Source organism: Lolium perenne, chromosome 6 (genome assembly GCF_019359855.2).
Source record: "Lolium perenne isolate Kyuss_39 chromosome 6, Kyuss_2.0, whole genome shotgun sequence".
NCBI classification, from domain to species: domain Eukaryota; kingdom Viridiplantae; phylum Streptophyta; class Magnoliopsida; order Poales; family Poaceae; genus Lolium; species Lolium perenne.
Genome location: NC_067249.2, coordinates 78,576,002 through 78,589,802, shown reverse-complemented (window position 1 = coordinate 78,589,802; position 13,801 = coordinate 78,576,002). Strand labels below are relative to the sequence as shown.

The 13,801-nt window shown below is 45.5% G+C and overlaps 1 protein-coding gene across 1 annotated transcript; it reads right to left on the bottom strand.

Moving 5' to 3' along the window:
• Nucleotides 1-782: 782 nt before the first annotated feature.
• On the bottom strand, nucleotides 783-1,992 carry LOC127307777 (dehydration-responsive element-binding protein 1H-like). Its single transcript, XM_051338548.2, has one exon. It carries the CDS (start codon nucleotides 1,916-1,918, stop codon nucleotides 1,151-1,153), a length of 768 nt encoding a protein of 255 aa, XP_051194508.1. The 5' UTR covers nucleotides 1,919-1,992; the 3' UTR covers nucleotides 783-1,150.
• Between the last annotated feature and the right edge of the window lie 11,809 nt (nucleotides 1,993-13,801).

Below are 13,801 nucleotides of genomic sequence, written 5' to 3'. Positions count from 1 at the left end.
TTGGACATTCCACGGGTTCGGCTCCATCTGACCCGTCTTCTTGTCCTTGATCCTGTACGTCCCTCCAGGAATGACTTCTGTGATGATTTCGGTGCTTTTCTTGCTTTGGTCGAAGGACTAAGTCACCGACCTCAAAATCGAGGTCGTAGTCGACGACTATGGTAATTCTGCAGGTTCTATGGATACGCCGTTGCCCGGGTGAGTGCCACGTCGCGGGCTTTGTCCAGTACGTCCATATCGTCTTTGAGCGGCTTGGTCGATGCAACCTCTTCGTACTCCGTAACTCGCGGAGCATCGTGAGTTACTTCGACTGGAAGCACGGCTTCAGCGCCATGGACCACGAAGAAAGGAGTTTCCTGCGTAGCCGTATTTGGAGTTGTTCGTAAGCTCCACACGATAGAGGGGAGTTCTTCAACCTAAGCGCCCTTGGCCCTTTTTAACGGTGTTAGCAACCATGTTTTGATTCCACTGCAAATGAGCCCGTTAGATTTTTCAACTTGTCCGTTCATTTGCAGGTGCACCACCGAGGCGAACTTCATTTGGATGCCAAGCTTACCATAGTATTTCTTGAATTCTTCTGAGGTGAAGTTAGAGCCATTGTCTGTGATGATACTGTGAGGCATACAAAGCGGAAAACGATCGACTCCACAAAGTTCACCACAGCCGTCGGCTATGCTGTTGTAGCTAGCTTTGCTTTAGTCCACTTGATGAACTTATCTACTGCGACTAGCTGAACTTTTGGGGCAAAGAATTTAGAATTTTTCGCAATTTCCAGTTTTTATTCCAAGTGATCATGCAATATCGCCTAAAGGTCAATCTTGCGTGCCCATGGCACCTCACCAGTGATTGCTAGAACCTTTTCAAAATATGCAACAAAAGGGACACTACATCAAGACAGGGAGCGAAGAAGAGTCAAGACTTGCAGTGTCAGCGCGTGAGAGCGCGGCACAGTTACTGTTTCCCTTCTGCTGGTAGCTTCAGTAGCTTGGCCGACGACGGCGACGAGAAGCTGCATGTACGTCTGGTTGCCAAGAGTGGGAGACGCGAATAACCTGAGTTGAAATTGATCTGCGACACTGGCGAGAACATCATCGCGACCGACGGTGTGTCACGACGACGACGTAATCATGCTGGAAGTCTCGGTTGCTAGCTAATAGCTCCAGAGCGCGACATCAGCTCCGGCTCCCGCCCCGCCGTCGCCGAAGTCTCCGTTGTCCTGGCCCCAGCTGTATGCCCCGGTGGCCGGCGGGGGCGGGGGCTCCATGAGAAGCCCCTGCGCAAGGCTCGCGTAGTAATACGCGTCCAAGTCCGTTTCCCCAAACAGGCAGTCGAGATCGAACACGTCGCTGTCCAGTGCGGCACTTGGCGCCTCAAAAGCAGCATCAGCGAAATTCCTCGCCATTTCCGACGAGCGGGCACGGGCACTGCATGCCGCTGAAGGCGGCGCGGACACGCTTGAGGTGACTTCCTGGACCGCAGCGGCGGCAGAAGCGCTAGCGGCGTCCCGGCGGCGCAGGAAGTCCGCAACGGCCTTGACGGCCGCTCGCCTGATATCGGCGAGGTCGGCGAACGAGGGCGGCACATCGAGCAGCCACGCGGAGTCCGGGAAGTTGAGACACGCGGCGGAGCGGCCGCGGAGCATGAGCATGGCGGCGTCGTGCGCGCGCGCGGCCGCGTCGGCGGCGACGTAGGTGCCAAGCCAGAGGCGTGTGCCGCGCTGCCCAGGGACGCGAACCTCGCAGACCCACCGCCCGGCGCTGCCACGGCGGCGAACGCCGCGGAACACCGGGTGACGCGTCTCCCGGAACTTGGTGCGCCCCGCGGGGCGCTTCGGCGGCCAAGGCCACTGCGCCGCGCCAACGTGCTCGGCCGTGGAGGAGGAGGAGGGAGAGCTCGAGTGCTCAAGGCTCATGCCCATGGCTACTAGCTGCCGATTGATAGCTCAGTGGTGGAGGACTGGTTGCTAGCTTGAGGCTTGAGCTGGACTGAGGGAGTGAGAGTGTGGTAGCTAGTGTCGAGCTCGTTCGTGTGCGCATTTATATGTTTGCGTTGGAGCTAACGCGGGAGGTTGTCGGCGGACGGCAGTGCAGTCCGTAAGCAAAGCAGGCGAGGGAACAGCTGGAACCGAATGTTCTTTTCCCAGCGACGTGTCACGCTGTGGGGGGCTTTGCCGTGTGAAGCAAAACTGCCAGGCGAGCTTCCTTTCTGCTTTTTTTTTTTTTTTGAGGGAAAGCTTCCTTTCTGCTTATAGTAACAGTTGACAGGAACGGTTTTGGTCCAACCGCTTCTTTCTGTTCTTTTCTTTTTTCTAATTAATCTTTCTGCAAACAAGCCTTCTGCTGCTCTGCCTGAAAGCAGCCCGGCCGTATCATTTTATGTTTCATGTCTAACCTCAGTTTGTATATTAGGTAAGAGTGCGAAAAGTTCTTCTGCCACATGAGTTTCGGTGATCTCTCTATATTGATTTTTTTTAAAAAAAAAATATGAGAACAATTCTAGATTTGTCAATGATAAATCCTACGAGCATGTCAAATCGCAATACGATTTATTATTATTATCATGGGCTACACAAAAATGCATGATAGAATCAGGTATTTTTTTCAAGATTTAAAATGTGAATACTAGATCCACACTTTTGTCTTTTATGTAGCTAAAAATACACATTATTTACAATCGATAGTTTACACGTACGATTTGTGCCTTCTGAACTGACATAGGAAATTTATAATGCATGCCTCCTATGTTCCAAATTCTAAGGTTTTTCGATAGGTTAAAGATAGTCTACCAGAACATCTTACAATTTGGAAATGACACTAGTAGGAAAAACGCTATAGGAGGGCGAGTCTAAACGCAGGGACCGGTATTAGTAGTCGTGAGCCAATAACGCGCACGGGACTGGTACGTGTGTGATGGCAGTGTAACGGAGAGTAGCGCACACGACTAGTATGTGGGGCCCGGCTATACTCGGGTCTAGAAAGTACCCGTAGCGCGCGCCAATGGAGGCACACGACTGCTATCTTCATACCGGTCGCGTGTGTCTTTGCATGTCCGCTTCCAATATATTAGGCTACGAACAAATCAAAATACTAATCGCGTGCCTCATTTTGGGCACGCTTTACTATCATGTTAGTATTAGCATGCCCAATTTTGGACACCCTACTACTGATCTCAGGATTTGCACCCCCCGGATTGATATTGCCTTTTTAGTTTTGAAAAAAAAATGATATAAAATTTAAAAAAAGAATCCTTCGAGATGGCCATGTGTTATGTCATCTAGTTTTAAGAAAAGTTAACAAACATGAATGGAGTCATGTTTCGGTAAAACGGCTTTTCTAGTTGCATACAACCTTAGATGAATATCTTTTTTATATAAAATTGTATCTACGCAAAATTTTACATCCATTCAATGCCTTCGGCCATTTAGAGTTTTTCTAGATATTAAAAATCGAAAAAGGAAACATAGTTTATTCAGGTTTTAGATTTGTGCCGCAAAAAAAATTCAAATCTGAAAAATTACAAAAAAAATTGCTCTCTCTCGTTTCAAACTTTTCCCTCCTCATCCACCCCTTCTCCACCTTCTCCTCTTCCACTTCTCCACCTTCTCATCTCCACCTCTTCCACCTTCTCCTCTCCTCTCTCCTTCTCTTCCATTTCTCCTCCTTCTTCCCAAAGGCGATCAACACCTCCGGCGATGGCGACCGCCTCCTCTCCAATAACAGTGAGCACCTCCGACGCCCTGCTCCTTCGCCCACATCCGACACACTGATCCTCCACGCACATCCGGCGCCCTGCTCTGCCTCCGCTGACAACCTGCTCCGATGTCGATCGTGCTCCGCCACCGCCACCGTCGACGCCTGCTCCGACAACCTCCTACTGGCCATCTCCTCTCGTCAACGCCACAAGGAGACGCCATGAACACAAATGCTTTCTTTTAGTTTTTAGGGTGTTTTGTGTAAAATCATGTGAAGAATTGGGCAACGGTCCCAGCTTTGTTTAAAATTACGAAAAAATCACACTATCAGCGGAACTAACAGGCACACGCAACTAGTACTTTAATGGCAGCGGGCTAGGCACGCATCTAGTACCTGCCATACACTAGTCGTGTGCCGGGTACACGCGCGACTAAAGACTTACCACTGGAGAGGTACCAGTGGCGGGCCAGGGCCCGTGACTGGTAAGCTATTCTGTACTAATGTGAGGTACTAGGATACGCGATTTTTTAAATAATATTATTTTTTTCGTTAATTTTATAAATAATACTTAATTTTGAACTTTTTCAAAAATAATACACCATTGGGTTAGTGCATCAAGGACATGCATGCATGCATGCACATGCAGGCTAGGGGCAGCCGGGTTCCTCTACCCCGACTAGTACTAATTGGGTTTCTCTAACCCGATTAGTACTAATCGGGCTTCCCTAACACGATGGTGTATTATTTAAAAAAAATTAAAATCAAGTATTATTTGTAGAATTAATGGGAAAAGGTATTATTAAAAAAATCGCCTAGGATACAAGCATGATTCGACATACTTCATACGCTATTAGACATGGCAAAATAACTATACCAGTGGTTCGACGCACTTCATTGCTAGAGTTGTGGAAATAATACAGGTACAATGGTAGAGTCCCAGGCTACATAATATAATTTGCAAGCCTAAACAATGAAGTTCTCCATGTTTGCATTTATACATGTGAAGATATTTTGGCACCTGAATAAAAACGTGCGTGCAAGCAGTAGGGAAGCTCTAAAAACTACATACCATAATTTTTAAATAAACATAATTTGATTCTCATTTCTCTTAATTTCTATTTAAAAATATTACAAAATAACAGAAAAAAAATACATTAGATATTTAGATGGGAAGATTCAAAATATATCAGTACTAGCCGCACAAATTGTGCGGATCACCCGGCTAGTTTCAGTGATTACGTTTGTGATGGTCGTGCTTGTATGCCTAACTTTATCTGCACTCGGGGCATTTTCACTCGACCTTCAAAATTGACATAGGAAAATTATGATAGTTACCTCCTCTATTCTATACCACTACTTCCTCTGTCTGCGAATAAGTGTATATCTAGAAAATAGTAGATAACTTAGTTCTCTCTTATCTTTTATGGGTCTTCATTCTATTAGTTCAAGAAAAGGATGATAATTGGTGGTTGAGGGGGATGAGAGGAATGAGGATTGGAGGATGAAGTTCCAAAGTGATTACGAGAAGCTAATTAATTGCATTAATTAACTGCACTGGTAGTGTGGATGTACACTTTTTTGAGACAAATTTTGAACCCAAAAGTACACACGGAGTAGTTGAGAATGGGAGTAAGATATTTTGGCCTATCAAACGGGAGTGATGTTTTGGCACATGAGAGCGTATGCTCCGTTTATTTTAAGATGCATGTTAGACACATTTTAAAATGTCAAAAAAAATTGAAACAAAAAATTCGCACGTACATCTTCATGTGCTACACGCTCACAAATTAGTTCCATGAAAAATCGACCTATTGTGTTGCGTGTGTAAAAAAGATAAAATTCGGTGCTAAAACAAAGACTTGTCACAAGATAAATTTTTTCTTTTTCACGGAGACTACAAAAAATATCATTTTTTCGTGAAACTTGACGAACACACGTATATTATGAAGATGTACATGCAAATTTTTTTGCCAAATTTTCTTAACACTTGGAAATATGTTTTTATGATAGAGGGATCATACACACCCGGGAGCCGAATTGAGTTTCTGCTATCAAACATCTTATAATTTGGAACTAGGATTTGAGCATGATTTAATTGAGCACTTGCCCGCACAGTTTCCTTGCAAGCTAGGCCGACCAAGATCAAAGTAACTGGATAACGGCACATATACACACGTGCTAGCTAGAATCGGATGCTGCTAGCTCCGGCAACATAAGATCGATCACCGCAGGTGACAGCCGTTTCCTTAGCCGCGTTCTACAACCCGGCGCTTTCCTACGTCGCGTCTACTCGCCAAAAGAGAAAGACGCGGTTTGAACGCGCGTCTTACGCGCCTCCGGTGTAGAAGAGGCCGTCTGGTGCCGCATTCTTGACTCAAGCCGCCAGCTGAGTTAACGCGTGAACAAGACGCGGTTTGGAAGCGCGTCTTACGTCGCCTCCGGCGGACAAGACGCTACGCAGGAACAGCATTCTTGCCTCGAGGCGCCAGCTGAGTTGACGCGTGAACGAGCCACCAGCTAAGATGACGCAACGCCGCATTGTGGCGCTTTCCTGCCTCGCGTGCGCTTGCTTGATGAGTGACAACTGACAAGAGCAAGTGTCACCCCTGACGGTAGCGGCAACTGCCAGTAAGTGGCTAAGGGCTTTGAAGAACAGCTTGATGCGATTTCAGCGGCCTTGGGTCCTACTGGATCTTAAGGTAGAAAGGGAATGCAATATCCATGTAGTATTATTTTCACTAGGTAAAGTCGTCTTTTCATGTGTTGCTATAATAACTTGCAAGAAATATATTAGACTGCAAGGCGCCACGGAAAATTTCACTCTTGCCTAATCAAGACGAAATGCAGATACAACAAAAATTTCTGAGGTAGCCATCGTTCAAAAAAATTGGTCAATTCGCCAAAATCTATCATACTTTCGTATTCTTATATTCTCACATATAGACACATTTGGTTGCCCGCAAAACATCCACGCAGAGCCTAGCAGGCCAATTGGTTCATGTGCGGACTGTAGGGCATACATAGCATGGATATTATAGCAAATGAAAATTTGGCTCTGGAGGAACGACCAAATTGGCCGTTTTCACCAGAATAGGCCCAGACGAGCGTACAGAAAACATGCAACTGCACGAGTGTGGAATAGCAGGAGACTACGCAATGTTTTGGGAATGCACATCATAAATCTTATCACCGGTCACTCTTCCCTCTCGATCTCCCCCTTCACAGCCGCCCTCTCCTCTATCTCCTCTCATTGTTGGCGGTTCCACTACAACCGGCACATCGAAGAACACCTTTGCAACCAGCGACGGTGGAAGAGGAAGTCAGCTACCGGGGCAACCTCTGCCGGCAAACCCTTCGTCTACATTGATGACGTGCTTTGTCCACACCACAAGCTCCACTCCCAACCTCTGTCAGTGGAGATAAGCCCACAACCCACTCGAAGACAGTATACGGTCATACATATGTATGTAGGAGTTCAATATCTAGCTTACTTGAAAGATCGGGATATGACTACTAGAGGTGGTGAATAGAAGTTTAACCAAAATACTACAGATTTGAAAATAATTATAATGCGGAAGCGCTAGAGTAATTGTAGCATGTGACAAGATGAGCAAAACAACGGCGAGACGTAATTAAGATGAAGCAAGTCACACATATAAGATGGAGCAAGAAAGAGTTGGTGACTTCTTTGGAGAGACGCATGTCAACAAGTACAGAAGAATACAAAAAAATTATGATGGAGTGATTAAGGTCAAGTACAACCATATTTTCTCGTTGGAGTTTGGCGTTGTCTACACTACCCCTTTGTCTTTGGTTAGAGAGGCAGTGCACTCATTCACTAGAGTCCAATCGACCTCACTCATCATCAATATGTACTATACTAAAGCTCAACCTCTTCGATTTTTTCCATATTTTTAGAATTTTTTTGGATTAATGTGGTTGGTGACACGTCTGCACTTTGGATGTTTGGAATGCCTCTAGGTATTCTTTGTATTCTTTGTGTGCAGTTTTGGTGCCCTTTGTGAATTTTGGGAGGCTCAAAGTTTACATGTTTCCGACATGTGGGCGTTCGTTTTGGTGGGCTTCTTGGATAACTTGGTCGTGTGTCGGTGGCGGTGGTGTGGCTTAGGTTATTATGCCAGTCAAATCGATGTTGTCCCTTGTCACCTCTCTTCGTGAACCATTCCATGATTTTTCTCTGCCCTTTTTTCTCCCCAATTCCTATCGGCATGGTCCCTCCCCTTACCAGAGCTTCTTCTTGAAATTACTCTTGCCACGAACTTCTCAATCCCTGGAGTATCCTGCTTCCAAGGTCAATGTTGCTCTGTAGCGCTGCCATGGCACCCTGTTCTTCCCGTCAACTGTTGGCACCCCTACGAAGAGCTCGTCGGCCAGGTCCGAGGCGAGAGCACGATATGGAGGCGGTGAATATCGAGGTCCTTGGGGCTGGCTAGCGAGCGACTTCGTTACCGAACTTGGTGATCTGCCATTACCGCGGCCGCCGTCTCCACAACGACGATGACATCAGGGAAAAGTGGATATTCCGATAACTTCGGCATTTTCTCTAAGCTCGAACGACTACTATGCAAAGAAGTGACTCAGTAAACTTTGTTTTGTAGATGGTGAGGTTCATCTCCATCTTGATTACGTGGTAGACCATTGTTGGTAATTATAAGTTCGAGTTTATGTTTGTTTTGATATTTCTTTTTACATACGATGTTCGTTGAGTTTTCAATTGTTGCCCGCTGCCCAATTGAGTGATTGGTGAAACATAAGATTCTCCGAATGAGTCATTCCCACGTATATTAATTATGTCTTGTTCTCACAATATTTTATGTTCAACTTACAAAATATTATTGAGCACTAATTTTAACAATTCTAATGGTTGAAGGCTGCTCATGAATGGGAAATGTTCAGACTAACAATTGTGAAATTCCATTATAAGTTTATCAAAGAAAAAATATATATATTAATCATAAGATATACTTTTAATCCAGGAGTATGAAGAGTATTTATACAATGTGATATATCTTACCCATTTGTTCGCAATTTTGTTCAAAATAAATATTAACAAATCAAAGTTGTTTTTCTCGGTGGTGTTGTAGTATGAACTAACAATATAGTAGTTTTTGGGACCTAGTTTCAAGATTTGTTTAGTGAATTACTTGCTAAGTAATTTCACTTTAAGCATGATCTTCCCAAATGTTCATAATTATTCTCGACCTTCTTTCTCTATTCAGGCATCATTTTTGCACAATTCACAGTTTTTTTGAGGGATCACACTTCAAAGCTCAGTGTGCGTTGATGCAAATGAATCGGACGAAGTAAAATTATATAAGGTTCCACGGAGTCCATTGAGGAAGAAAGGTTTGTGCAACATCCAGGAGTACTACATGCCATCCATTATGATGAGAGAAACCAAAAAGGAAACAATACATGAGAAGTAACAACATGAGAAATGGCCAGGCAAAGAGACCAGGTAACTACCAGAATCCTAACGAGGCTCGAAGATAGCTTTAGAAGCTCAACTTATCAATCTAAATTGCAGCCAAAATAAAATGACCTCCGCTGACTATAGTCCAATGTCTTGCATCGGATTTGATCTGTTCAATTATTTGTTGGATTGGCCTGTAGTTGTTTTCGAAGAGTCTTATGTTTCTTTCACACCAGATTCTCCATGTGACTAGCATCACAAGTGTATTGAGCCTCTTCTTTTCTGATCCCTGAAGCACTGAGCTAGCTTGCAGCCACCAGTTACGCAGGTTTAGGGGTGGTTATGGGGTGGGTATGGGGTGGGTGTTTCTCCTCTTCTCTTTATTCAGTGTGTTGACCATTTTGTGTGCCCTATTCAGGGTGGGTTCCTTCTTTTTTTATCCAGCAAAATTATCATGATCTATGCTTTTAAGGATTACATTTTAGGCTTTCATTACAATACCTCTTTTTTATCAGTCAATTATGTTTCCTTTATCTTGAATGCCTTAAGAGGATCTTTTGATGTGTGCAAATGTACTTGCCTACAATGACACACTAGCCATATATTCAAAGTTCTAAGAATGTTATGTCAGAGAGTGTATTCTAATTTTTAAACACTATATGTTTACTGGCCATTTGTTCTTTATTGCCTTGAGAGAGGGCATTGATTATCACTAAATAAATATTTGTAGAAATGTTTCTTGTTTCTATGATTAGTGAAAATATGCATTCTGTTTGGATAGATTTGGTCCGAATACATTACTAAAACAACTATATAGTGTCGATAGTTTGGATAGTTCATTCTTTCTGATTTTGGTTCTAGGTTCAACCACTTACAGCATGTGCTCCCGTAAGAAAGAGCCTCGTCTTTCTAGTTTGATTATATTGATTTTCAACACTTAATTTAATGCTCGCAAGCCATTCAACATTTTTATCATGTAGCACTACATGAATATTATTCAACATTTTTTTTCTTGGGAGTGTCAACTTGTGTATGATTTTCTTGATGTCAAGGTGTGTCATACTGACCAGGATAGAAAATTGCAGTAGCTGAATATAATGTTTCATATGGCAGTTGAATTTCTTTTGCTATGACATGTAAAATTATTTATTTGTATCAGGATTCCAGATAGTGCAATGGGTTCAAGTTAGATTCTCAATTGATGGTTTGGTAAGTATGTCTTAATAAAATCTGAAAGGAGATGAATTACTGGTGAAAATATTATTGATAATTTTGTAAGAAGGGGTTGTTCTCAATAAACTCTGAAAGGAGATCAATTACAGCTGGAAATACTATTGATAAATTTTTTTTACGACTCCTAAACATGAAATGCTTCATAGTGGCCAGGTTACCATGTTGATGTGTTTCCTTTTTTTTCAATTCCACTTCTGGTTATCTTCTACCTTCTGACATAGTGCTTACTTAGTGAAGCTTTACTATTCTTTTGAAGGAGTGCAGGCATCTCATTATGGAGTACCTTCCTGGTGGAGTGGTGATGACTTTGAATATTGGTAAGGACACACGAGCAGAAGATGAAGCCAACTCTACATTGCAGAAATTGTACTAGCAATAGAGTCCATTCACAAGCACAATTACATTCACTGATATCACATAAGTGTTCTTTTGCTCTTTCAATATTTCTTTTGATTCAGTAATCTAACATGTATGTTTGTGTTCATTTTTTCAGTGATGTAAAATCCTGATAACCTACTGTCAGTTCTCACCTACAGACATCTTCTACCGAAAATGTAGACATCATTGCAATGATGACACCAACATCAACTTTATAGATCTGTTTGCATCTACTGGAGGGATTGGTTGATATCCTTTTGATGAGAACACAAGGAGATTAAGTGTATGTGATTGTTTTCCCGATCTTTCACGATACACTTTGATGATCCGTAGGACCGATAGATCTTGAACTCCCTTGACAGATGACGTGGGCATTACCCTTCGGGTAACCGACATTGCCCTATCCTGTATTAACTAGTTGGAGGCCCATGAAGGCACTTGGAGGCAAGACGGGCCACCTGGATGGCGCACCAGAAGATTCCTTGGCGGGCAAGACAAGGAAGCAGCCGAGCAAGGAAAGATTAGATTTAAAACTACTGTAAACCTAGTCGTACTCGGTGAGACCTCTTGAGACCTAGCCACCTATATAAAGGCCAGGAGAGGGGCTGCCGAGGGACACAATCAATCTTAGCAATCTTAGCCACCAAAAGCTTAGAGCTAGGTCATCATAGCACTTAGCCTTCCCGACGAGATCTCAGCCGAACTATTCGGCACCCCATTGTAACCCAATATCTTTATAATCAAGATCAGACAGGCAGGACGTAAGGGTTTTACCTCATCGAGGGCCCCGAACCTGGGTAAATCGCTCTCCCCGCTTGTCTGTGAACCGATGTCTCGTGTCAGCTTGCAGGATTCCATCAACCCTAAGCCCCAATCGGAAGGCATTGCCAAGGAGTACCCTCGACAATTGGTGCCGTCTGTGGGAACCCTGTGGGCACAAGATCGGTCGTCGGCAGATCCAGTCATATCATCGGCAACTTCATCGACACCGTCATCGCCAAACCTGGGAAGCCCGATTCGATTCGGCTCCTATGAATTCACCCCGCACAGCGATTCCTTCCGCTCAACCTTCTCAGATCTACAAGGAAACATGGAGATGACCTTCGGCAGTGTCCACTACAACGTCAACGCGGAAGGAATCCTTCGACTGCTGGAATCGCCTACTTCCAGATCGACGAGTCCAAGCGCGTCATCGTCACTCGACCTTTCGGCTGGTCTGACTGGCTCGACGAGTTCGCCTGCGCCCTCGAATCCCCGTTCAGCGTCTTCCATGTCGGTAGGATCCGACAATCCCACATCTTCGGAGTTAACCTCGTACTACTGCTTGAACTGCGACACCAGGCATGGGCTGGGATCGAGCGACACACCGTTCATCTGCAATGCCCAGTATTCATCGGGAGAGGACAGTGTCGATAGCATCGTCCAAGGAACCACCCGGAGAGCGGCACACCACCAGGTTTATGTCGCCAATAACACGGGAAACACAAGGCACAGAGGAGACGGAGAACCACACTCCTCGTTCCATTAGACGAGCAAGTTTCGAAAACAGCGCCAGCAACCACAACAACGACTACACCATCGCGGACGAGGAGTGGGAAGCAGCCAAGGCAACCGTACTTAACAACACGCCGCTCCCCGCAGGAACCTCGGTTGGAACCCTTAACGCCTATCGCTCTATACTAGAGAAAAACCGGGAACACCTATCGAAAGAGCAAGCCACCCTCGAGAGACGCCTATCTGCGGCAGACCGATCCAGCGAACGACGAAGAGGCTCGCAAGGAAGCGCCTCTCGAAGTACTCAAGGGGCAGGCAAGCACCGATCAAGACTATCCAGGCTTTCGAAAGATGACGCTAGAGAAATAACGTCGAACCTGACCAAGTCCTTTATGACCATGGACACCGCGGGCATGCCACGGACGAAAACCGTTGCGGGAGCAACAGCCAACCTCGCTGCATACCTCATCAACCAGCGCCCTGAAGGATCCATGGCTCAAGCCCACCGAGGTGCCCCAGAAAGTCTCGCGATATTGGGAGATAATCTAGTCCCGCTAAAGGAAAAGACCACGTTGCAGGCTAGCGGCTCAAAGCATCATGCGAGAGATGCTCGGGATGAAATCACCCAGAGCAGGATCGACAAAGCAAGGCGACGACGCGCCGCTAGGGAGGAGTATGACAGTGATTCTTCGGATGAGAGTCAGGAGAACGACGGCGAGCTCAGGGGAGCCGATTGTTTAAGCTACAAAATCCGTGAGGCGATGCCTCCCAGAAAGTTCAAACCCACCCCTACTGACGCTGCCAAATATGATGGGCAGCAGGAGTCAAGCCTGGATAGACGACTATCTCCAGACTGTAATTCTGCATAAGGGGAACCAGATAGCAGCAATGCAGTGCTTGCAGCTTTACCTAAAGGATTCAGCGCGAGCCTGGCTAAGGGGCCTGCCAAAGGGTTCCATCAAATCATGGGACGACCTAGTAGATGCCTTCGTTGCCAATTTCCAAGCAACGTACAAAAGGCCCGTCGGGATTGAAGAGTTACGGCATTGCCAGCAAAAGCAGAAGGAATCGATGCGTTCATACATCGGGAGATTCACCAAACTCCTAAACGCTGCCGAAGATGTATCTGTCGACAGAGCAATCGACGCCTTCAGCGATGGCGTCCGACGTGAAAGCTACATAGAGGAACTCGGACGCAAAAAGCCAAAAACCATAACCAAGTTAATGGAAATCGCCAACAGCTGGGCTGATGGCGAGGACAACGTGCGAAAGCCGCGACAGCGCAGTGATGACGAAGACGATGACCAGCTGAAGCACGACTCGGGTGGTCGAAGGGATCTTCACAAGAGAAGGAAGAACCGCAGCTATGACGACAACAACCTGGTAGCCGCAGGGTACTCCGATCGGCAGGACGATCGATACGACGATAGAAGAGACGATCGACAGGACGGTAATCGGAACAACTCTGGGAACCGTGGCAATTATAAACCACGGCAGCAGAGGACTCCCGAACTGCCCTATGCTGAGCAGATCAACGCCCCCTGTTACTTGCACTCGTATGTCGATTCTA